This window comes from Choloepus didactylus, chromosome 10 (assembly GCF_015220235.1).
Source record: "Choloepus didactylus isolate mChoDid1 chromosome 10, mChoDid1.pri, whole genome shotgun sequence".
NCBI classification, from domain to species: Eukaryota; Metazoa; Chordata; class Mammalia; order Pilosa; family Megalonychidae; genus Choloepus; species Choloepus didactylus.
Genome location: NC_051316.1, coordinates 131,702,326 through 131,726,258, shown reverse-complemented (window position 1 = coordinate 131,726,258; position 23,933 = coordinate 131,702,326). Strand labels below are relative to the sequence as shown.

Here is a 23,933-nt window from a genome sequence, read left to right as displayed (position 1 = left end):
AATGACACCAGAATCTCCGGGGTGGTCTCCGGGCCTCAGTCTCTGCATAAGCAGCTGCGCTGGGAGCTGCCGAGCTGGAGCCCCTCGCTGCGCGCACAGCCCCTGGTCCGCGTTCGTGGAGCCCACAGCTGGATTGCCTGTTTTATTTTCTGCTCCCCTATGCTTTCCGTTTTAATAAGAAATCTGAGCAGGAATGAGAAAGCAGGATGAGTCCAGAGTATCTTGTAAAGCAGATTTGGGGCTGGGAAAGAGGTCGTGGGGACTGAGTTTCTTTGGTAGCTCGCAGCGTGTTCACTCTCGAACAAACCCAGAGCAGGTGAGTTACAAATGGTCTGATACAGACATGCATGTAATTCTTAAAAGCCCTTCAAAAACCAGAGCCAATGGCTTTAAGCACGACAGTTACAATAGCACAGAAAAATTCTTGGAAATAAACCTGAACTGCCACCTATTTTTTTTTTTTTTTTTTAGTATTGCCCCTGTTGCATTGTCTCGGATGACATGCCCCAGTTCTCAGCCCCTGTGGGGTCATAAGAACTCCTTGTATACTTTTTTTTTTTTTTTTTTAATCATCATTTTATTGAGATATATTCACATACCACGCAGTCATACAAAACAAATTGTACTTTCGATTGTTTACAGTACCATTACATAGTTGTACATTCATCACCTAAATCAATCCCTGACACCTTCATTAGCACACACACAAAAATAACAAGAATAATAATTAGAGTGAAAAAGAGCAATTGAAGTAAAAAAGAACACTAGGTACCTTTGTCTGTTTGTTTGCTTCCCCTACTTTTCTACACATCCATCCATAAACTAGACAAAGTGGAGTTTGGTCCTTATGGCATTCCCAATCCCACTGTCACCCCTCATAAGCTACATTTTTATACAACTGTCTTCGAGATTCATGGGTTCTGGGTTGTAGTTTAATAGTTTCAGGTATCCGCCACCAGCTACCCCAATTCTTTAGAACCTAAAAAGGGTTGTCTAAAGTGTGCGTAAGAGTGCCCACCAGAGTGATCTCTCGGCTCGTTTTGGAATCTCTCTGCCACTGAAGCTTATTTCATTTCCTTTCACATCCCCCTTTTGGTCAAGAAGATGTTCTCCATCCCACGATGCCGGGTCTACATTCCTCCCCGGGAGTCATATTCCACGTTGCCAGGGAGATTCACTTCCCTGGGTGTCTGATCCCACGTAGGGGGGAGGGCAGTGATTTCACCTTTCAAGTTGGCTTAGCCAGAGAGAGAGGGCCACATCTGAGCAACAAAGAGGCATTCAGGAGACTCTTAGGCACAAATACAGGGAGGCCTAGCCTCTCCTTTGCAGCAACCGTCTTCCCAAGGGTAAAACTTATGGTAGAGGGCTCAACCCATCAAACCACCAGTCCCCTATGTCTGTGGTCATGTTAGCAACCATGGAGGTGGGGTAGGCGAATACCCCTGCATTCTCCACAGGCTCCTCAAGGGGGCACTACATCTTTTATTTTTTTTTTTCCTTGTTTGTCTTTTTTCTTTTTTTTTTTTTTTTTAACTTTCCCTTCTTTTTTCAAATCAACTGTATGAAAAAAAAAGTTAAAAAGAAAACAAACATACAATAAAAGAACATTTCAAAGAGACCATAGCAAGCTGCCACCTATTTTTACACACACTCTAACTTGGGTTGGTTTTAAAGTTTTTTTGTTTTTTTAAACGGTTTTATTCACATACCATACAATCTATTGTAAGTAAACAATCAATGATGCCCCGTATTGTCGCATAATTATGCATTCATCACCACAATCTATATGAGGACATTTCCATTTCTTCCACAAAGAGAGGAAAAGGAGGAAAAAAAAGAAAAAGAAAAATATAAAAGATAGAAGAAAAATAAAAATAAAATGCAATGGAAAGGTCAGATAACATTACCACCACCAAGAATCCCATATCACTCCCTTATATCCCCCTCTTACAGACATTTGGTTGCGGCATATTACCTTTGTTACAATTAATGGAAGCATCTTACAATGTTACCGTTAACTATAGACTCTAGTTTGCACTGATTGTATTTTTTCCCCTATACCGTCCAGTTTTCAAGACCTTGCAATGCTGACATTCATTTGTTCTCCCTCATTTAGAAACATTATATTTGTACATTTAATCACCGTCATTGTCCGCTCTAGGTTTCGCTAAGTTATACAATCCAAGTGTTTATCTGCTGTCTTTCCATCTGGTGTCATACATGCCCTTTGCCTTCCACTTTCAACCATACTCATAGTCATCTTTGTTCAGTGTACTTGCAGTATTATGCTACTATCACAGTAATGTGCTATCCATTTCTGGATCTATACAATCAGTTCTGTTGAACCTTCTGTACTCCTTCAGCAGCAAATACCCGATCTTTCTATCTCCTGATAACTTGTGTTCTCAACTCTCCAGTTTTGCTCATCAATGTTAGTCCATATTAGAGAGACCTTATAGTATCTGTCATTTTATTTCTGACTAATTTCACTCAATGTAATGTCTTCTGTCTACCATTTTGCCTTTTGGATTTTATATGTCATATTTTATTTTTATTTTTCCCTCTCTCTCATATCCCACCACTTTGCTGAACTAATTTGTTAGCTCTAGTAGTTTTGTTGTAGATTTTTTGGGACTTTCTAAATATAGGATCATGTCTTCTGCAAACAGTGAAAGTTTTTTTTAACTTCTTCCTTTCTGATTTGGATGCCTTGCCTTATTGCTCTAACTAAAACTTCTGGCATGATGTTGAATAATTGTGATGACAGTGGGCACCCTTATCTTGTTTCCAATCTTAGAGGGAAGGCTTTCAGTCTCTCATCATTGAGTATGATGTTAGCTGTGGGTTTTTCATACATGCCCTTTATCATGTTGAGGAAGTTTCCTTCTATTCCTACCTTTCAAAGTGTTTTTATCAAGAAAGGATGCTGAATTTTGTCAAATGCCTTTTTTGAGACAATAGAGATGATAATACCGTTTTTCCCTTTCAGTTTGTTCACGTGGTGTTGATGAATTGATTTTCTGGCGTTGAACTACTCTTGCATGCCTGGAATAAAACCCGCTTGGTCATGGTGTTTAATTCTTTTAATGTGCCGTTGGATTCTGTTTTCAAGTATTTTGTTGAGAATTTTTGCATCTCTATTCATTATTGAGATTGGTCTGAAGTTTCCTTTTCTTGTAGTATCCTTATCTGGCTTTGGTATTAGGGTGATGTTGATGTCATAGGATGACTTAGGTAGTGTTCCCTCTTCTTCAATTTTTTGGAAGAGTTTTAGCAGGAATGGTATTAACTCTTCTTGGAATGTCTGGTAAAATTTGCCTGTGAAGCCATTTGGTCCTGGCTTTTCTTCATTGGAAGGTTTTTGGTGAATGACCCCATTTCTTGTGTTTGGTTTGTTGACGTCTTCTATTTCTTCTTAAGTCAGTGTAGGTTGTTCATGTGTTTCTAGGAAGTTGACCATTTCATTTAAATTGTCTAGTTTGTTGGCACATAGTTATTCATAGCCTTTTATGATCTTTTAAATTTCTTTTGGGTCTGTGGTAATGCTCCCTCTCATTTCTGATTTTATTTATTTGCAGCTTCTCTTCTTTTCCTCTTTGTCAGTCTAGCTAAGGGTTTGTTGATTTTATTGACCTAAAAAAACTTTTGTTTTTATTGGTTCTCTTTACTTTTTTTTTCTCCACTTCACTTATTTCTGTTCTAATCTTTGATATTTTTTCCTTCTGCTTTCTTTGGGATTAGTTTGCTGTTCTTGCCTGTTTCTCTAGTTGTTTGGTTAGGTCGTTAATTTTAGCTCCTTCCTCTTTTTTAATGTAGGTGTTTAGGGCTATAAATTTCCCTCTCAGCCCTGCCTTGGCTGCCTCCCATAAGTTTTGATACATTGTGTTCTTGTTTTCATTCCTCTTGAGATATTTACTGATTTCCCTTGCAATTTCTTCTTTGGCCTACCCATTGTTTAAGAGCGTGTTGTTTAACCTCGATATATTTGTATATTTTCCAGTTCTCCATTTCTTATTAAATTCCAGCTTCATTCCATTATAATCAGAGAAAGTACTTTGTATAATTTCAGTCTCTTTAAATTTATTAAGACCTGTTTTGTGCCTAGCATATGGTCTGTCCTGGAGAATGTTCCATGGGCACTTGAGGAGAAAGTGTATCTTCAGGTGAAATGTTCTGTATATGTCTGTTGGGTCTTATTCATTCATCATATTATTTAGGTTCTCTGTTTCTTTATTGATCCTCTGTTTAGATATTCTGTCTGTTGAGGAGAGTGATGTGTTGAAGTCTCCCCCATTAGGTGAGAGTTGCCTGTTACTCCCTTCAGTTTTGCCAGTGTTTGAAGTCTATTTTGTCTGATATTAGCATAACTGCCCCTCACTTTCTTTTGGTTACTAATTTCTTGGAATATCTTTTTCCGTCTGTTCACTTTCATCCTATTTCTATCTTTGGGTCTAAGATGAGTCTTTTGTAAATAGCATATAGATGGATCATAATTTTTAATCCATTCTGCCAATCTGTTTCTTTTGATTGGGGTGTTGAATCCATTCACATTCAAAGTTATTACTGTAAAGGCAGTTCTTAATTCAGCCATCATATCCTTTGACTTGTATTTCTTATATCTACTTTTACTCTCTCTCTCTTTTTAAAATCCTTTAAGTTACCTTTACTAATGCTCTTGAATTCTATACCCTCCTCGAGACCTCTCTCTCCTGTCATTTCTTTTCAGCTGGCAGAACTCCCTTTAGTAGTTCTCGTAGGGCTGGTCTCTTATTAACTCTCTCAGCTTCTGTTTATATGTGAATATTTTAAACTCTTCCTCATTTTTGAAAGACATCTTTGCTGGATAGAGAATTTTTGGCTAGCAATTTTTCTCTTTCAGTATCTTGAATATATCATACTACTTCCTTCTCGCCTCCATGGGTCTGATGAGGAATCAGCTCTTAGTCTTATTTGGCCTCCTTTGTTGTGGTGAATCACTTTTCTCTTGCTGCTTTCAGAGCTTTCTCCTCTTTGACATTTTGCTAGTCTGTTTACTGTATGTTGTGTGTATTTGGATTTATTCTGTTTGAAGTACATTAGGTTTCTTGGATTTGCATATTTATATCTTTTATAAGGGTTGGGAAATTTTCAGCCATTATTTCTTTAAATATTCTTCCTGGCCCTTTTCCCTTCTCTTCTTCTTCTAGGACACCCATGATATATATGTTTGTGTGCTTCGTGTTGTCAGTCATTTCCCCGAGCCCTTGTTCAAATTTTTCCATTTTTTTCCTCCGTTTATTCTTTTGTCTGTTCAAATTCAGTTGTCTGTCTTCTAGCTTGGTGGTTCTTCTGCCTCTTAAAATCTGCTGTTGTGTGTCGCCAATATATTTTTGTCCTTTTTTAAAAAATTCAGTTTTATTGAGATATATTCACATACCATACAGTCATCCATGGTGTGTAATCACCTGTTCACAGTATCATCATATAGTTGTGCATTAATCACCCCAATCAATTTTTGAACATTTTTCTTACCCCAGAATGAATAAAAAATAAAAGAAAAAAACACCCAAATCATCCCCCCCATCCCACCCTTTTTTTCATTTAGTTTTTGTCCCCATTTTTTTATTCATCCATCCATACATGGGATAAAGGGAGTGTGAGCCACAAGGTTTTCACAATTACACTGTCACCCGTCTTCAAGAATCACGGCTGTTGGGTTTCAGTTTGATAGTTTCAGGTATTTACTTCTAGCTATTCCAGTACACTAAAACCAAAAAATGGATATCTATATAGTACATAAGAATGCCCTCCAGAGTCACCTCTCAACTCCATTTGAAATCTCTTAGCCACTAAAAATTATTTTGTCTCATTTCACTTCCCCCTTTTGGTCAAGCAGATTTTCTCAATCCCACAATGCTGGGTCCAGGCTCATCCCTGAAAATCATGTCCCACATTGCCAGGGAAATTTATAGCCCTGGGAGTCAAGTTCCACATCAGGGGAGGGCAGTGAGTGCACCTGCAGAGTTGGCTTAGAGGGAGAGGGGCCACATCTGAGCAACAAAGAGGCTCCCTGGGGGAGACTGTTAGGCACAACCACAAGTAGGCTTAGCCTCTCTCTTGCAGTAACAAGCTTCATAAGGGCAACCCCAAGATCAAGGGCTTGGCACACCAAATTGTCAGTCCTCAGTGTTTGTGAGGATATTGGTAATAACCCAGGTGGGGACATCCAGCATTTCTGCATTTTCTCCCAGTTCCTCAGAGGGGTCTTACATTTATATTTTTATTCTCTGCCCAAATTACTTGGGGATGTATTGCTATTTCGCAGTGACTTATACAACCATACCAGATCTCACTTCGTATTCCTCCAATATGTTTCTGATTTCTTCTATAGTGTCTTTCATTTCCATAATGTCTGTTATTTTTCTGTGTATTCTTTCAGATTTTTCTTTAGGCTCTTCTAGTGTCTTCTCAATACCCTTTATCTCTTTATACACATTTTGCTTCCTTTCTTTGAATTGATTCAGGAGATTTGTTTGCATGACTTTGATTTGTTGTTCCAAATTTTGTGTCTCCAACTTTTTGATCTGTTCCTTTGACTGGGCCATTTTTTCCTGTGTTTCAGTAAGCCTTTTGATTTTTTGCTGATAACTGGTCATCTGATTATCTTGATGGGTGTATTCTGAAGGTCGGTTTCTGTCTTGTCTAGGGTTTAGTTGTTGTCTGGGTTTGTATTATGGCACTGCTTTGACCGTTGGGTTGTCTGTATTTCTCTGTCCAAACAGGGCCAGGTGCCTGTGCAGGGGGTGCAGACAGCTCCAGTGGGCCTGGGGCAGGGTCTGCAGAGGCTCTGAGGAGCCCTGCAGTTCCCTGCACTTTCCAGCCTGCCCAGCAGAGGGTGCTGTTCAGCGACTTAATTGCCCGCGGAGTCTGTTTGCCTCCTGGCGCCCAGGCAGCATCCGACCAGGCGGGGCAGGAGATGGGGTTCCTGTGGCCTCACTTCCGTGGCCGAGCTCTGGCTCAGTGTGGGGCTGTGCCCAGGCAGGGATGGGCCTCCCACTGCGGTTCCCCTCGAGTGGGCGTGGGCACAGGACCCAGGGCAGGAACACAGTGTCCGCCCCCGTTTTCTCAGGCTCTTCGTCCCTCGCTGACCTGGTTCCCCTTCCCCCCCGGGTCCCCGAGCAGTTGATTGGTGGTCTCTGCCTCGCTACTTCCGTTCTCTCTCTGATTCTGCATCTGGAAACAACTCCTTGCTGCCCTTTTATATTCTTCCCTCCCTGGTGGCTTGAGCCCTGCCGTGGGTCCTGTGCACTTGGGTCTCGTGTCTGGGTACAGGTGAGCGGTGTCACAGCCTGTGTCCCCAGAGGCAGGTGGGAGGGGTCCCGGCCGCTGCCTCTGGGCCCTTGCCGAGGTGCGTGGACCGGCCGGTGCGGGATGGAGGTTTCCTGTCTGATAGTTTCCTCTTCCTTCAGTTCAGCGTTTGTGGGATCCTTCGGCAGTCTCCGCCTTCTTCCAGAGTTCTAAGCAAGTGACAGTTGTCCCCTTCTTTTTCGCTGAATCTCTGGGGAGGGATTTTCAGTGGATATCTTTTATTGCCATGTTGATGATGTCACCCCCTGCTTCTGTTTATTTTTTTTTAACTTTATTTTGAAATAAATTCAAAGTTACAGGAACAGTTGCAAAAACAATACATACCCCATACACAGCATACCCTGACCCCCCTCCCCCGATACCCCGATCCATCAACTTTAACATCCTGTCACACCATTTCTTTCTTTCCCTCCCTATCATCCATCATCTATTGCTCTGTCTCCTGAACATATGAGAGCAAGCTGCACACATCCTTGAACAAACACTATAATTCACATATACAATTCCCATGAACAAGAACATTCTTTTATGCAATCCCATTAAGCGCAGCTAAGAAGTTCAAGAAATTCAACATTGATACAAAGCTTACATTCTATATTTCCTTTTTTTTTTTTTTCCTTATGTCCCAACTGTGCCCCTTTGATCCTCCTCTCCTCCATCCTCAGATCCCATCCAGGATCATCCTTGGCATTCAATCGTCATCTATTTAGACTTTTTTTGTTTTTTTTCAATTGTGGAAACATATATACAGCCTAAATCTTCCCATCCCCCCCCAGCATTCCATTAATGGGATTAATCACATTTAGAATGTTGTAATGCTATCACCTTCCCACCATCCTTTACTAGAAATTTCCCTTCACCTCAAACAGCAACCCTACACTCATTTCTTAACTCCCCATTGCCCCTTCCCCCACTTCTCAAAACCCATACTCCTCTACTATTCATCTCTGTGGTCATATTCTCTGATAATTTCTTTGTGTTTACTGTGGGGCTTAAATTTAACCTCTTAAATCCATAACAATCTTGTTTTTCTTTGATACCAACTTAACTTCAATAGGACCCGTAAACTATGTTCCTGTACTCCTCCATTCCCCCAACTTCTTGTAGTTCTTGTCAAAAATTACATATTTTACATTGAGTCCAAAACCACTGATTTTCATTAGAGTTTATGTATTTTGCATCCTGTAGGAAGTAAATAGTGGAGTTACAAATCAAAAATTATTGATTTCTATTTGTATTCCATTGTGGTTGGAGAATGTGCTTTGAATAAATTCAATTTTTTTTTTTTTAATTTATTGAGGCTTGTTTTATGTCCCAGCATATGGTCTATTCTGGAAAAAGATCCATGGTCACTAGAGAAAAATGTGTGTCCTGGTGATTTGGGATGTAAGGTTCTATATATGTCTGTTAAAATTCTCTATCTCTCTCTCTCCTTTCTTTGTTTCTCTGTCAGTAGGGCTCCGTTTAGTATCTGAAGTAGGGCAGGTCTTTTATTGGCAAAATCTTTCAGCATTTGTTTGTCTGTGAAGAATTTAAGCTCTCCCTCAAATTTGAAGGAGAGTTTTGCTGGATAAAGTATTCTTGGTTGGAAATTTTTCTCACTCAGAATTTTAAACATGTCATGCCACTGCCTTCTCGCCTCCATGGTGGCCACTGAGTAGTCACTACTTAGTCTTATGTTGTTTCCTTTGTATGTGGTGAATTGCTTTTCTTTTGCTGCTTTCAGAACTTGCTCCTTCTCTTCAGTATTTGACAGTCTGATCAGAATATGTCTTGGAGTGGGTTTATTTGGATTTATTCTATTTGGAGTTCTCTGGGCATTTATGTTTTGTGTATTTATATTGCGTAGAAGGTTTGGGAAGTTTTCCCCAACAATTTCTTTGAATACTCTTTCTAGACCTTTACCCTTCTCTTCTCCTTCTGGGACCCCAATGAGTCTTAAATTTGTATGTTGTATTTTATCTATCGTATCCCTGAGATCCATTTCTATTTTTTCGATTTTTTTCTCCCTTCTTTCTTTTGTTCTTTCATTTTCCATTCTGTGGTAATCGAGGATGCTGAGTCGTTGTTCAACTTCCTCTAATCTTTTATTATGAGTATCCAGAGTCTTTTTAATTTGGCCAACGGTTTCTTTTATTTCCATAAGATCTTCTGTTTTATTTACTCTTGCAATTTCTTCTTTATGCTCTTCTAGGGTCTTCTTTATGTCCTTTATATCCTGTGCCATGCTATTCTTCATTTCCTTTATATCCTGTGCCATGCTATTCTTCATTTCCTTTATATCCTGTGCCATGCTATTCTTCATTTCCTTTATATCCTGTGCCATGCTATTCTTCATTTCCTTTATATCCTGTGCCATGCTATTCTTCATTTCCTTTATATCCTGTGCCATGCTCTCATTCTTTGACTGGAGTCCTTTGATTAATTGTGCCAAGTACTGTGTCTCCTCTGATCATTTGATTTGGGGGTTTGGGATTGGGTTCTCCATATCGTCTGGTTTTATCATATGCATTAAGATTTTCTGTTGTTTTTGGCCTCTTGGCATTTGTTTTGCTTGATAGCTGTGATCTTCCAGGACCTCTGCTGAGGGAAGGCTGTGCTACGTCACAAGTGCACGCTGTTCCTCAAGGGAAGCCCCGGGCCACCAGGCCATGCAGGGGTGCTCCCAGCCTGATGCAAAAATGGCCGAATGGGGCATCTCAACCCCCCTCCTTTTTGCACAGCTCCGCCTTCCCAGCTCCGGAACAACTAGCTGTGGGTGCACCCAAGGCCACTGTCCACGGCCGATATTGTGGTGTGTGCGGGGTGCCGTGGGATACATTCCCTGTCATTTTGGGTTTCCTGGCGCGACTCTAGGCTGTGGGTATGGCCCCGGGCAGGAGTGTTGCCAGCACGCCAGGAAGCTGGCTGCAAGGGGTGCAGTTTCTTTCTCCTTTTGGCTCCCCACTCTGTCCCTCTGTCCCCGGGACATCAGCAGCAGGTGTGGGAAGGGCTATCCTCCACGCCAGACACCGAGGTGTTGGCTACAGCCCGTGCCTGCAGTGCTTCACTGCGCGGTTCTCACTGCTGTATCTGCAGCCACTCCCAGGTTTTTGTTTTTTTTTTCAAAAAAGAACTAGTCCGTCTCCAAACACCAACCTGCAGTTTCCCCACACCACAGCACGGCCGCGGGACTTTCAGCTGGCTTACTCACTCATTTCAGAATGCAGACTCCCGGTTTTAGCAGACCTTGTCCAGCTGGTGCATCGCTGGAAGTGGTGTTCTGGGTCACTTTCTGGTTTTTATCTAGTATTTTTCACGGAGTTGTTTTTTGCCCTGTCTCACCTAGCCGCCATCTTAGGTTCTCCGCTTTTGTTGATTTTTGATGGCTTCAATCATTCAGTTATTTAGCAACTTTTCCAAAATGTTTTTTGCAAAGGCAATGTTCTTTTTCATGTGTGGTTACTAAAGTATCTGTTCTGTTATCTCAGAGGTCAGCTGGTGATCTGACAGAGATTTCCTTAATCTCCAGAATTCAACAAGCTGTTTTCCTCATTAAGCAGTCCCCTGGTTGCCGTGAACTTCAGATTAGATTGCAGAGTACCAGAAACCATTGGTTCTGTTTGTCTTTGTCAGCTTGTGGTTGTTAAGTGGAGGACTGACTCTTAGGCACCCTGCCCTGCCATTTTCCATGACTCCACCTTCCCAGAGCCCGAGCAGCCCCTACGGAGTGGACACCCCGCACAGACTCGTTCTCCTGATTAACGGGAGCTGTTCTTACAGGGTCACCCCGCACCATACAAGACCGTCTCCGCCCGCGCAGCTGCCCCATCCACCATCCTGCGGCTTCCAGCTCTGGCTTTTCAAGGTGTTTTTGAAAAATACCCCGAAACCCTCGTGAGGGTGGTCCAGGTGAGTTGCTTTTCCAGTCAACTTTTCTAGCTGCCAGAAGTTGTTTCAGGAACAGAACCAAGGAACCGGGTTGGGATCTGATTAGCTTTACTCCATTCCCTGAGCAGCTTTTATTATCAGTTCCCTCCTTCAGTTCTGTGGTTTTTAGCACGAAGGTGAATCCAGTAGAACAACGGTATCAACTTGTTGGCAAGACTCCCTCCTGGCCATGTGAGGCTCTGGGTGGGCGTAGCAAGGGCTGAGGCTAGGTTTAATTCATCACATGCATTTTACAGCATAAGTGAAAAGTGATTGCAGAGAGGGCTTCAGATCTCCCACTCCCCCTACGAGTATTTTTTATTAGACTTTTCATTTTGCATAACTTTAGATTTATAGAGAATTTGCAGAAATACTACAGAGAATTCCGTATTTCCTCAAGCATTTCCCCCAGCGTTGACCCCTTACGTTTGCATGGTGAATTGGTTGACACTGAGGGGCCGACCCTGTGAGTTGAGGCTTGGAGGGCTCGGCTGCAGTCGCCTGGCCTGTGGCTTGGGCCACGTCCCTCATGGCCGCTCTTGCAGATCATCATGGTGCGGCTGCAGAGAGTGACCTTCCTGGCTCTGCACAACTACCTGGGCCTGACCACTGAGCTCTTCAACCCCGTAAGTAGATCCTGCACCTGCAGAGCCCTTTGTGTCTGTCCACATGGTGTCAGTGCGCATGCCCTTGCAGCCAGCACCCAGCGGGCAACGGTGCACAGTCTGTGGTCGTGGCGGCCCCACCCCGGGCCCTGGGACTTGTGGACTCGGAGATGGTGTGGTGGGCTCTGCTTGCTTTCCTGAGAGCAGAGGCCCTCAATGAATTGGGGCCCTTGTGTTAAGATGAGCTGAGTTTGGGGGAAGGTGGGGTTTATTCTCAGATACTGAGATTCCTCTTCTGGAGATTTACCTGAATTTTTGGGGAGCAGCTTCTGTGCCCCTTGCAGTTTTCCATTCCAGGAGAGTCTAGTGTTTGAGCCTCTGACGAGACCCCCTTTGGGCAAGCTCCTTTCTGCAAAGCACACTGTCCGTCCAAACAGTGCCCCACACCAAGCTCCTTGTCACGTCCAGTGAGGACATCACCCTTCTGCTGTTGCTGATGTGGCCCCGAGCCCCCTGGCGCTCCTTTGGGGGTTCCCCTGTCCGGGTCTCGGGTGCTCTGAGCCCCTCGACACTCCCCTTCACAACTGGAGGGGACCGAGCTAATACCCGCTGTCTGCGTGCTCCCCTCATCAGCTCGGGCTGTGCAGTGTTCAGGAGGAGCACAGCACCATGTGGCGGGGGCCTGGGACTGAGTCCCGGCAGTGTGGCCGCTAGGCAGCCCCTGGCCTAGGAAAGGGGGTCTTCTGCTTGCTGGGAGGACTCGGCAAGGTCACCGTTTCATTCGCTGCTCTCCCCACAGTCAGAGACAGTTCTGGTGCACGGTAGCCGTGCAGTAAGTTGTTGGGTGTGTGAATAAAGCCCTCAGGAGGATTCACTGTGAATGCTTAGCAAAGGTTTGCTACTCCTGTTATTTCCCTCGGAGGTTGTCCTTGGTGTTGACGTTTTCAGTGTGAGAACTTCCTTTGCTGATATTTAGGGAATATGGTTTTGTATTTTTTCATCTTAATGGAGAACATTGATGTTTCTGACCACTGTTGGCCAATATTTTAACTCGGTGAAGTGTCTCAGGCAGCCAAGATAAAGCGGGCTGGGCCCTTGTCGCCTTCATGAATCAGCCCTTGCTTTACATACCTGGATTTCCTGGTGGACCGTTGGCCTGTTCTCAGCCTACTCTCTTCTCATCGGAAATGGAGCTTGGAGTTTTTGTCAAGGGTTTCTCACTGTTACCTGCGGGGACAGTGCTGATGTTCCTTCTCGCCCCAGGAGAGCCAGGCCATCCCGCTGGTGTCCGTGGCCAGCGTGGCCCCCGGAAAGGCCAAGAGACCGATGTTCTGCGGCGCCGAGGAGCAGCTAGAGAAGCCTGGGAGGCTGCAGCCAACCCCTGACCTAGGTACGGCCCTGGTCACTCGGCCCTTCTCTGGCTGCCGGGAGAGGCACGTTTCCAGCCGTGCGCTCAGAGTACAGGAAGGGCCTGGGTCTGGGGAAGGACCTGTCCACGGAGCCTCAGGCGGGAGGTCCAGGAGTGGGTGCCACGTGAGTGATGGGGACAGAGGTGTTCGTTTACGGCCTCTCTAGTCCCACAAGGTTTCTAGTGCCTGACAGAAGAGTGTAGGATGGGATCAGCGGGTCTCGTCATGGGGTGAGAGAAGGATGCAGAACCAGACGGGCCTCCCTGGTATCACCTTGTGTGTGGGCTGCAGGGTCCTGGCTGCCCACCGTGCGTGCCGAGGGCAAAGGTCACTGGGAGGGCGAGACCCAGGCCCATGCTGACCTGGCTTCTTCCACAAAGCTCTCCAAGAATTTGTCGCTCAAGCATGTCTCCTGGTTCTGCTCACCTTTTGATTTGGTGATGTGCTTCTGGGGTCAGGTGGCTCTTGTGCGAGGTGTCTGTTTCTGGGTCCTGGCAGGGAGCAGGGCTGGGGAGCAGTAACGTGCCCTGCACGAGTGGAGGATCCTGGCGAAGACGCGCCTGCAGGGAGCACCGCCCCCACCCTTGCGCTGCAGACAGGGGGGTGCCCGGTCCCTCCCGGTGCAGGCGGGCGGCCCCTCAGCTGAGAAGGGGGGGCTAGGAGGTGTGGTTGAGGGGCACAGCCTGCCGGCCTGCCAGGAGGACTGCATCAGGCAGGTGCCGTTTGGGGGTGCACAGGGTGCCTAGGATGGGGGTTTATGTGGCACCGTGGTGGGAGTCCCACCCCGCAAGCCCTGGGCCTCAGGGAAGCGTGCCAGCCCAAAGGCCTTGCTGATGCCCGTCTCCTCCCAGCAGAAGCAGAAGGCGGGGGGACTGACTCGACAGCCTCCGGACCCCCGTTGAAGAGGAGCCTCTCCTTCCCTCCCCCGTCTGTGCACGGAGAGACGGCAGGTGAGCTCGGGACATCCCAGGCAGGTGGCCTTGGCCCTCCAGCCTCCCAAGGTAAAGGCCCTGCTGCCGCCCAGCCCGGTGCACCCCACAGCCGTCCTCCGTACGGCCTGAGCAGGGCCTCTGAACCTGCTGCCCTGAAGAGCCTGGGGCCTGCACTCTTGTGCTCGGTGGGAGGCAGGAGGTGGGCACCTCTGCGGCCTGCATGTCCTGGTGAGCTCCTCTCCGCCTCCCCCGCTTTGCCACCACCTCGGGAGCCAGCCTGCCCGTGACAGCATTTGCTTTGTTCGCCTCGTTTTGCCAGGTTGAGGCCCAGGCCCTCCCCCCACCTCCAGGGCGGTGCTGCAGCTAGCCCCCCGGGCCACGCCAACCAGCGAGCTGACCCCTCAGAGCCTGCACCTCTCTGCTTGCTTGTTGGGTCTCAGCTGTGGCCGGGCATGGCTGGCTGTCCATCGCCCGCTGCTGCCTCCTGCCGCCCAACCCGCCACCCGCCTCACCGCCCGCTCCTTCCTCCAGGGCAGCCCCACGGTGTTTAATCCTCACACCCCTACCTGGCTACCGGGGCTTTCCGGAAAGGCCGTGCAGTCTTCCTCCAGCGTGCAGTGCTCCCCTCAGGCCCCTTGGGCATTATTTACCCTCCAAGTGTTGCTTTTCCGCTCTTCAGAAAGTACTTGCCTTCATGGGGCATTCCTGGGGTTACTGGCAGGTTGGGTCACCTGCCCACAGGTGTGGCACATATTTGGGTTTCCTCTTTAAGGGGTGTCTGATACGCTGTCTGCCCATTTTCTGCTGCGTTTCCTGAGTTTGTCTTGTTGGATTGCATTCATTATTTATACTTTAGAGAGAGATCGCTCGTCAGCTTTAATTGTTGTATCTCCTTTCAGTCTTCCTTCTGTCTGAGGACATTGGCCATGGGTGCCCTCATTGACCAGAAACACTTGAAAGTGATTTGTTGAAAACCAGTCGTTTGTCACCTTACGATGTGTTTTAGAGTCTTACTTCTTTCCTTATTGCCTGGTCATGAATCTGATCTTCTAGATTATTTTCTACTCACTTTTCAGTTTTACTTTTCACATTAGGCCTTTGCTTCATTCCTGCCTGTGGCATGAGGCAAGGAATTCAGCTTCCTTTTATCTCAAATAGTGAGTAATTTTCCCACAGCAGTAACTGAACACTCTTCCATTTCCTGCGGCTTTTCTTGGTGCTGTCCGTAGTTATCAAGTGTCCTGGTTTGCTAGAGCTGCCATCACGCAAGACAGCAGAAATGGACTAGCTTTTATAAAGGGGGTTTATTCAGTCACAAAGTTACAGTTTGAAGGCCATGAAAATGTCCAAACCAAGGCATCAACACGAAGGAAGGCCAGTGACATCCGGAAAACCTCTGTTAGCTGGGAAGGCATGTGGCTGCTGATCCCCAGTTGTGTTCCAGCTGCTCTCTCGGCTCCTGTGTGTTCTTCAAAACGTTGCTCTTGGGGTGTTTTGCCCTCTCTTAGCTTCTCCCCAAAGTGTCAGCAAAAGTCTGCCTTCGGCGGCCTTATCGAAAATGTCTATCTCCACTGCACCTTCTGTTTGTGAGCCCTTTTATAGGACTCTAGTGATTAAATCAAGATCCATCCTGAAAGGGTGGGGTCCATATCTCCATGGAAGCAATTTAATCAGAGGTATTACCCCACAGTTGGGTGGGTCACATCTCCCACAAGATTGCAGTAAAGGACATGGCGTTTTGGGGGACATAAAACATCTAAAGTGGCACATCAAGTTTCTGAATCAACATGGACTTATTATTACTTGTGTGTGTTTGTGTGTGTGTGTGTGAAATATGACATATACAGAAAAGTGATAACTTTCAAAGTACAATTTAACAAGTAGTTATAGAGCAACTTATTATTCTTTTAAAACCAGCTTTTTTGAAACATAATTCACACACCATAAAGTTCACCCTTTTAAAGTATACAATTCAGTGGGTTTTGGTATATTTACAAAATTGTGCATTGATCACTACTGTCTAAATCCAGAGCACTTTTATCACCCCTTTTAATTTCATCTCCTTGATGACTGCCAGTGGTTTTGAACACCTTCATTCCCATTTGGAAATCCCTTTCCATGAATCAGGTATTGTGGCCGTGTCTCCGTTACCTGTCATTGCGTCAGTAAGAGCTCTTTAGCTATTCCCTGTATGAGCCCTTTGTCGATTGTACATATTACAAATAGTTTCTACTCACTTTTCACCCTTTTAATGGTATCTCTAAATGAACAGAAGTTTTAAAAGTTGATCGTCCAGTTTACCAACTTTTTTCTTTTCTGATCAATACATTTTGTGTCCTGTTTAAGAAATCTGCCTGTAATATTTAACATTTTTTATTTTATAGCTGTGCACCTGGGGTTGAGGTAAGGTAGGGGTCAAGATTTTTTTCCATATGATTATCTGGTTGACCCACCATGTTTAAAAATAACTATATTTAGAGAATTTTCTTAAATAAAAGAGCTAAAATGATACATAACTGAAAATATTAGCAATCCACATGTAATAAAAATGTAAATATTCATGTTCTAATGCCATGAATTTACCAAATTAGCATCCACACAAGGTAATCTTGTCCATATAATTAGCACACTCTTATAGGACATGTTTCTAGCAAAAATCAGAGACACTAAACATTTGAAGTTTTATAAGCAGTATGAAATAGATGATAACAGCATTCTATAGAAATGTGAAACTTTTGATTTATAGTATGTATTTTGCCACTGGGAGTATGGTTGGATTTTATTTTTTAAATTGATATTGGTATCATAATACCTCAGTGTGAGAAACAAGCGCTGTTCCTAAAAAGGAACAAACGCTCACCCGATTGTGGAGAAGAAAAGAATTTATTCACGATCTTGCAAGAACGGGCGCCAAACCAATGTGGGGGTTGGCCACAGAACAATAGACCCAGCAGTATTTATTCCCTACACCTAACCGCAGGTCCCTCCCGTGTTTCTCCAGTGGCTGATACTCCAGAGGTTACATTCTATTCGACAAGCCTAACTAGCCCGCACAAATTTGAAACATGCAGCTGCCCAAATTGGAAACATTTGAAATACTTCCCACACAAATTTGCAACATTAGGAATCCTTGGAACAAATCCCCACCCCTGACTATAATGGTTATGCCCAGGCCTCTTTAGAGCCAGTCTGGGCTAGTTTGGTAACAAGTTATGAGGCTATTTTGAGAACCTCTATTCCGAGGCTCCACCCTGCAAGGATAGTAGATAGTGGGCGGATAAGCAGGGTGACTGACTGTGGATAGTGGGCGGATAAGCAGGGGGACTGGTTGTGGATTACAGTTTGTCTTTTTAACCTTCTACCAATTCCTTAACTGCCCCACCCTGCTAGGCACACCTGTCCTGTGTGAAAGCTAAACTTAATCTCATTCTCATACTCGGCTTATTAATTATTTTGAATATACAGCACCTCAGTATGGACAAAAATATTTATTATTGATTAATTGCTATGCTGTTTTTAACAATTCATAGTCTTATCAATATGATAAGAAAATAACTGCACAGATAAGTGTTTTTCTATAAATTGTAACCTTTAGAAATGTAATGATTGGTGACTGGTGTTTGTATCTCCTAGTGATGAGTTCCAACTTTTGTATTTTTTTATATAAGCATAAACTACCTTCTTTTGCCAAGACATAGTAGCACTTAAGTAGTATCACCGGAGAGCAGTGTGGGTTTTCTGAGGCCATTCCACCTTGCCCTGGGGCTTTTCTCTCAGAACATGCGAGTTTCATGAGTGGTTCTAGTGTTCGCCTCTTCTGTTTGATGCTTGACCCATGAGTGACAGTGCTCAGGTGAGCTGCTCTCTGGAAGCCCGTGCTCCAGGTTTCCTTTGAGAAGCCAAGCGCTCGTGGGAAGGTGCGGGCTCCCAGGCAACTTCACACTCCTGCTGTTTAGGGGGTTACTTGTGTGCCGGAGCCCAAGTGGGGTGCCTTTCCTTCTGTCACACTCCACTGAGCTTTTGTTTTAAAAGCAAACATTTCCACCATTTACAAGATGATACCAGTTTTTTACAATTGCTTGAAGCTGCTTTAAATCAACTATTATAGATTCTTAAAATTTACTTTTTTAGCCGCATTTTGTTGAAGTGCAGTGTGCAGTCCACGGCACCTGATGGGCTGCGTGTGGCCACATGCCCACGGGGCTGCCAGCCTTGTCAGTCAGCCCACCCCGGAGAGCAGCCCCTTTCCCCAGAGGAGTCGCCGTTGTGACCTTCGTCACTGTAGATTAGCTTCAGAATTGGTTTGTGAATGGAACGGTACTTCCCTAAGATGTCAGTGGCGCACAGAGAGGCACTCCTGTCTTCAGCACACAGCTCCATGCCTCCTGTTCTCCACCTGCCCACACCCCGCACCAGGTCTGCTGGGCTGGTTTGGCTGTTCTAGAACCTCCCAGGAAAGGAATTGTGTAGGTGGTGCTCTTTCGTGTCTAGTGTCTTTCCCCAAGTAGCACAGTTCCAGAATCTTCCATGTTTGTGTGTATCAGCGGTTTGTTGTTTTCGCAGCTTGTTTACTTCTCTTTTTTTTTCTTTTTATCTTTTGTTAGAGAAGTTGTAGTCTGCAGAACAAGTATGCATAAAATAAAGGATCCCATATACCACCCCACTGCCAACACCTTGAATTGGGGAGGAATATTTGTTACAGTTGATGGTAGCACATTTTTATAATTGTGCGATTAATTAAACTCCGTGGTTTAACTTAGGGTTCACTGTTTGGGTAGTGTATTTCCATGGATTTTAAAAAACTCTTATTCTGTTACCATATATTCAATCTAGCATTTCCCCTGTTAATCACGTTCAGATATATATTTCAGTACTGTGGGGTTTTTTTTTTGTTTTGTTTGTTTTCCACTGCATTACTCTTGCTTTGATCATTCACTCTTGAGAATGCTTAATATAAAGCCTTAACCTCAGGGATTGTGTATCAGATCCTTGACGATTAAGATCCAGTGCTGTTAATTGCATTCACAATGTTGTGCTGCCATCACCACCACCCATGACCGAAACATTTCTGTCATTCCAAATAGGAACCCTGTACATTTTCAGCCTTGACTTCCCGTACCCTTTCCCCTGCTACCCCTGGTAACCTATATTCTAGATTCTGACTCTATGAATTTTCTTATTCTGATCATTCAGCATTTGTCCTTTAGTGTCTGGCGTATTTCACTCAACGTGATGTCTTCAGGGTTCCTCCATGCTGCTGCATGCGTCAGGACTTCATTCCTTCTACGGATGAATGATACTGCATTGTGTGTGGGCCACATTTATCTATTCATCCGATTGCCTCCGTTTTTTGGCAGTTGTGGATAAAGCTACTGTGAACATCATGGTGCGAGTATCTGTTCGAGTCTCTGCTTCCTGTTCCTCTGGATACATACCTAGCAGTGGGATTGCCGGGTCACATGGGAGCTCTGTACTTAGCTCCCTGCGGAGCTGCCACACTGTCGTCCACAGCGGCTGCACCGTGTAACATCGCCACCAGCAGTGAACGAGTGTTCCTGTTTCTCTGCAGCCACTCCTGCACTTGTAGTTGTCTCTTTTTTAATAGTGGCCATTCTAGTATGTGTAAAGGGATATCTCATTGTGGTTTTGATTTGTATTTCCCTGATGGCTAATAATGTTGAGCATCTTTTGATGTGCTTTTTAGCCATTTTTATTTCTCTTCAGAAAAATGTCTACTCATGTGTTTTGCCCATTTTAAATTGGTTTCTTTGTCTTTTTATTGTTGAGTTGTAGGATTTCTTTTCTATATTCTGGATATACAACTGTTATTGGAGATGTGGTTTCCAAATATTTTCTCTCATTAAGTAGGCTGCTTTTTCACCTTTTTGACAAGATCTTGTGATGCATAAAAGTATTCAGTTTTGAGGAGGTCCCCTTTATCTATATTTTTCTTCAATTGCTTGTGCTTTGGGTGTACAATCTAAGAAACTGCTACCTACCACAAGATCATGAAGATGCTCTCTTACATTTTCTTTTAGGAGTTTTATAGTCTTGTCTCTTATATTTAGGTCTTTGATCCATTTTGAGTTAATCTTTGTATAAGGTGTGAGATAGGGGGGTCCTCTTTCATTCTTTTAGATATGGATATCCAGTTTTCCCTGCACGATTTGTTGAAGAGACTGTTCTGTCCCAGTTGAGTGGACTTGGCAGCCTTTCAAAAATCAGTTGGGGGCTTCTGGGAAGATGGTGGCATAGAAAGAAGTGGAAGACTTAGTCTCCCCCAGAACAATTCATAAATGAACAAAAAAAACTAGTAAATAACCTGGAATGGTAGTGGGGAGACAAATGTGACAGTACACTCAACTTCCACCGACATGAAGTGGGAGGAATGCCCGAGATCACAGCATAAAATCTGTAAGGAAAATTGCGGACCCGTGCTGAGAGCCGAGAACCTGCAGCCGGGAGCCCCTCCCTCACGGAAGCCGCGCCGTGCACTTTCTCAGCCCAGCCCCAAGTGAGGTTTTAATAATAACTGCTCAATACAGACAGCGAATCCTCAACAAGCAGACAGAGGCTTTTGGTGACGGCTGACCTTGGGAGAGTCGGGGGAAATATTCTGTCTCTCGCTCTCTCTTGGTGGAGAAAACCTTGGCTGCTCTCAGCCCACAAGGAGTTGCAGTGGAGATGGCCTCACACATTCTGCATTCTGAAGCGAGCTGAGGGCCCCGCGGCACAGCCCGGCGTCCCAGGGCTTCCCTAGAGGGATGGCACACACTTATGACTTGCACGGCATCCCCCTCGGCTGAGGGAGGATCGCAGCTGGGAGGGGGGATCCGCTTGGAGAACCCAGGGGCGCTGCGCCAAGTCCGGTGGTTTATGGGACACCGAGAGAGAGCTGCCCTTCCTCCCTGGCCACCCGTGCGCGCGCCCCACATTCAGGGCGGGTGACTCCAGCGGCGTGCCCAGGCTGAGATCGCCAACTGAACACACAAGAATCATTTCCCCTCACTACGCGAGAACTGACTGGAGGGATATAGGTGGCTCACAGACGCCATCTGCTGGTTACTTAGAGAAAGTGTACGTCACCAAACTGTGTCTCTGAAAAAGTAGATCGATACCCCTTTTTTTCTGATACAACTTTAAAGAACCCTATCAAGCAAAACAAATGCCAAGAGGCCAAAAACAACAGAAAATCTTAATGCATATGATAAAACCAGATGATATGGAGAATCCAGCTCCAAACACACAAATCAAGGTTTCGGAAGAAGCGTTATACCTCGCAAGTTTAATTAAAGAACTACAATCAAGGAACGAAAACATGGCAAAGGATTTAAAGGACATCAAGAGGACCATGGCCCGGGATATAAGCGCCATAAAAAAGACCCTAGAAGAGCATAAAGAAGACATTGCAAGAGTAAATAAAAAAATAGAAGATCTTACGGAAATAAAAGAAACTGTTGGCCAAATTAAAAAGACTCTGGATATTCACAGTACAAGACTAGAGGAAGGTGAACAACATCTCAGTGTCCTAGAAATCCACAGAACAGAAAATGAAAGAACAAAAGAAAGAATAGAGAAAAAAAATTGAAAAAATCATAATGGATCTCAGGGATACGATAGATAAAATAAAACGTCCAAACTTAAGACTCATTGGTGTCCCAGAAGGGGAAGAGAAGGGTAAAGGTCTAGAAAGAGTATTCAAAGAAATTGTTGGGAAAAACTTCCCCAACCTTCTACACAGTATAAACACACAAAGCATAAATGCCCAGCGAACTCCAAATAGAATAAATCCAAATAAACCCACCCCAAGACATATTCTGATCAGACTCTCAAATACTGAAGAGAAGGAGCAAGTTCTGAAAGCAGCAAGAGAAAAGCAATTCACCACATACAAAGGAAACAATATAAGACTAAGTAGTGACTACTCAGTGGCCACTATGGAGGCAAGAAGGCAGTGGCATGACATATTTAAAATTCTGAGAGAGAAAAATTTCCAACCAGGAATACTTTATCCAGCAAAACTCTCCTTCAAATTTGAGGGAGAGCTTAAATTTTTCACAAACAATGCTGAGAGACTGCCAATAAAAGACCTGCCCTACTTCAGATTCTAAAGGAAGCCCTACCAACAGAGAGACAAAGAAAGGAGAAAGACATATACAGAATTTTAACAGACACATATAGTACCTTACATCCCAAATCACCAGGACACTCATTTTTCTCCAGTGATCACAGATCTTTCTCCAGAAGGGACCATAACCTGGGACATAAAACAAGCCTCAAGAAATTAAAAAAAAAAAATAAAATTTGAATTTTCTCAAAGAACATTCTCCAAACACAATGGAATACAAATAGAAGTCAATAATTTTTGAACTGTAACTCCACTATTTACTTCCTACATGATAAAAAATACACAAACTCTAAGGACAAATCAGTGGTTTTGAACTCAATGTAAAATATGTAATTTTAGACAACTATATAGAGGTGGGGGAATGAAGGAGTATAGGAACATAGTTTATGTGCCCTATTGAAGTGAAGGTGGTATCAAAGAAAAACAAGATTGATATGGATTTAAGAGGTTAATTTTAAGCCCCACAGTAAACACAAAGAAATTATCAGAGAATATAACCGTAGAGATGAAATCAGAGTTTGGGTTAAGAGAAATGGGGAAGGGGCAATGGGAAGTTAAGAAATGAGTGTAGGGTTGCTGTTTGAGGTGAAGGGAAATGTCTAGCAGTGGATGGTGGGAAAGAGCATAACATCATTCTAAATGTGATTAATCCCACTAATGGAATGCTAGGGAGGGGGTGGAATGGGAAGATTTAGGCTGTATATATGACAATTGAATGCCAAGGATGAACTTCGATGAGATTGGAGGATAGAAGACAGCTGGCTCAAAAGGACACAGTTGAGACATAAGGAAAAGGAAATACAGAATGTAAGCTTCGTGTCATTGTTGAATCTCTTGTACTTCTTAGCTGCGCTTAATGGGATTACATTAAAGAATGTTCTTGTTCATGGGAAGTGTATACGTGAATTATAGTGTATGTTCAAGGATGTGTGCAGCCTGCTCTCATGTTCAGAAGACAGAAATATATGATGGATGATAGATAGGGAGGGAAAGAAATAGCGATGTGACAGCATGTTATAGTTGGTGGATTGAGCTGTCGAGGGAGGGGGGTCAGGGTATGATGGAATTCTGTGTATGGGGCTAGTATTGTTTTTGCAACTGTTCATGTAACTTTGAATTTATTTCAAAAGAAAAAAAAAAAAGAAAAGAAACACATAAAAAAAAAAAATCAATTGACCGTAGATCTGAGGGTCTATTTCTGAACTCTTAATTCAGTTTCATTGGTCAGTATGTCTATCTTTATGTCCGTACTGTGGTGTTTTGACCTCTATGACTTTGTAATATGCTTTAAAGTCAGGAAGTGTGAGTCCTCCAACCTTGTTCTTTTTCAAGATGTTTGTGGCTATTTGGGACCCCTTATCCTTCCAAATAAATTTGATAACTGGCTTTTCCATTTCTTCAAGGTAGGCTGTTGGAATTTCGATTGTGATTGTGTTGAATCCATAGATCAATTGGGTAGAGTCGACATCTTAACGAGATTTAGTCTTCCAATCCATGAACACGGGGTGTCCTTCCATTTATTCAGGTCTTCTTTGGTTTCTTTTAGCAATGTTATGTAGTTTTCTGAATACAGGTCCTTGCATCCTTGGTTAGAATTGTT

General features: G+C 44.1%; 1 protein-coding gene across 11 annotated transcripts in view; it reads left to right on the top strand.

Annotated features, from left to right (window-relative positions):
• The window catches only part of PNPLA7 (patatin like phospholipase domain containing 7), a 116,214-nt gene that overhangs the window by 8,231 nt on the left and 84,050 nt on the right, over positions 1-23,933 (top strand). For 10 of the 11 annotated variants that reach the window (XR_005210668.1, XM_037797681.1, XM_037797679.1 and 7 more), the window contains 4 exons: positions 11,113-11,241; positions 11,805-11,885; positions 13,128-13,254; positions 14,125-14,223. Coding sequence is in view for 10 of the 11 variants with exons in the window: in XM_037797681.1 (XP_037653609.1) it covers positions 11,113-11,241; positions 11,805-11,885; positions 13,128-13,254; positions 14,125-14,223 (436 nt within the window). In the remaining variant the exon portion in view is untranslated. The remainder of the gene's footprint in view (positions 1-11,112; positions 11,242-11,804; positions 11,886-13,127; positions 13,255-14,124; positions 14,224-23,933) is intronic. The other variant, XM_037797680.1, reaches the window with a different exon arrangement.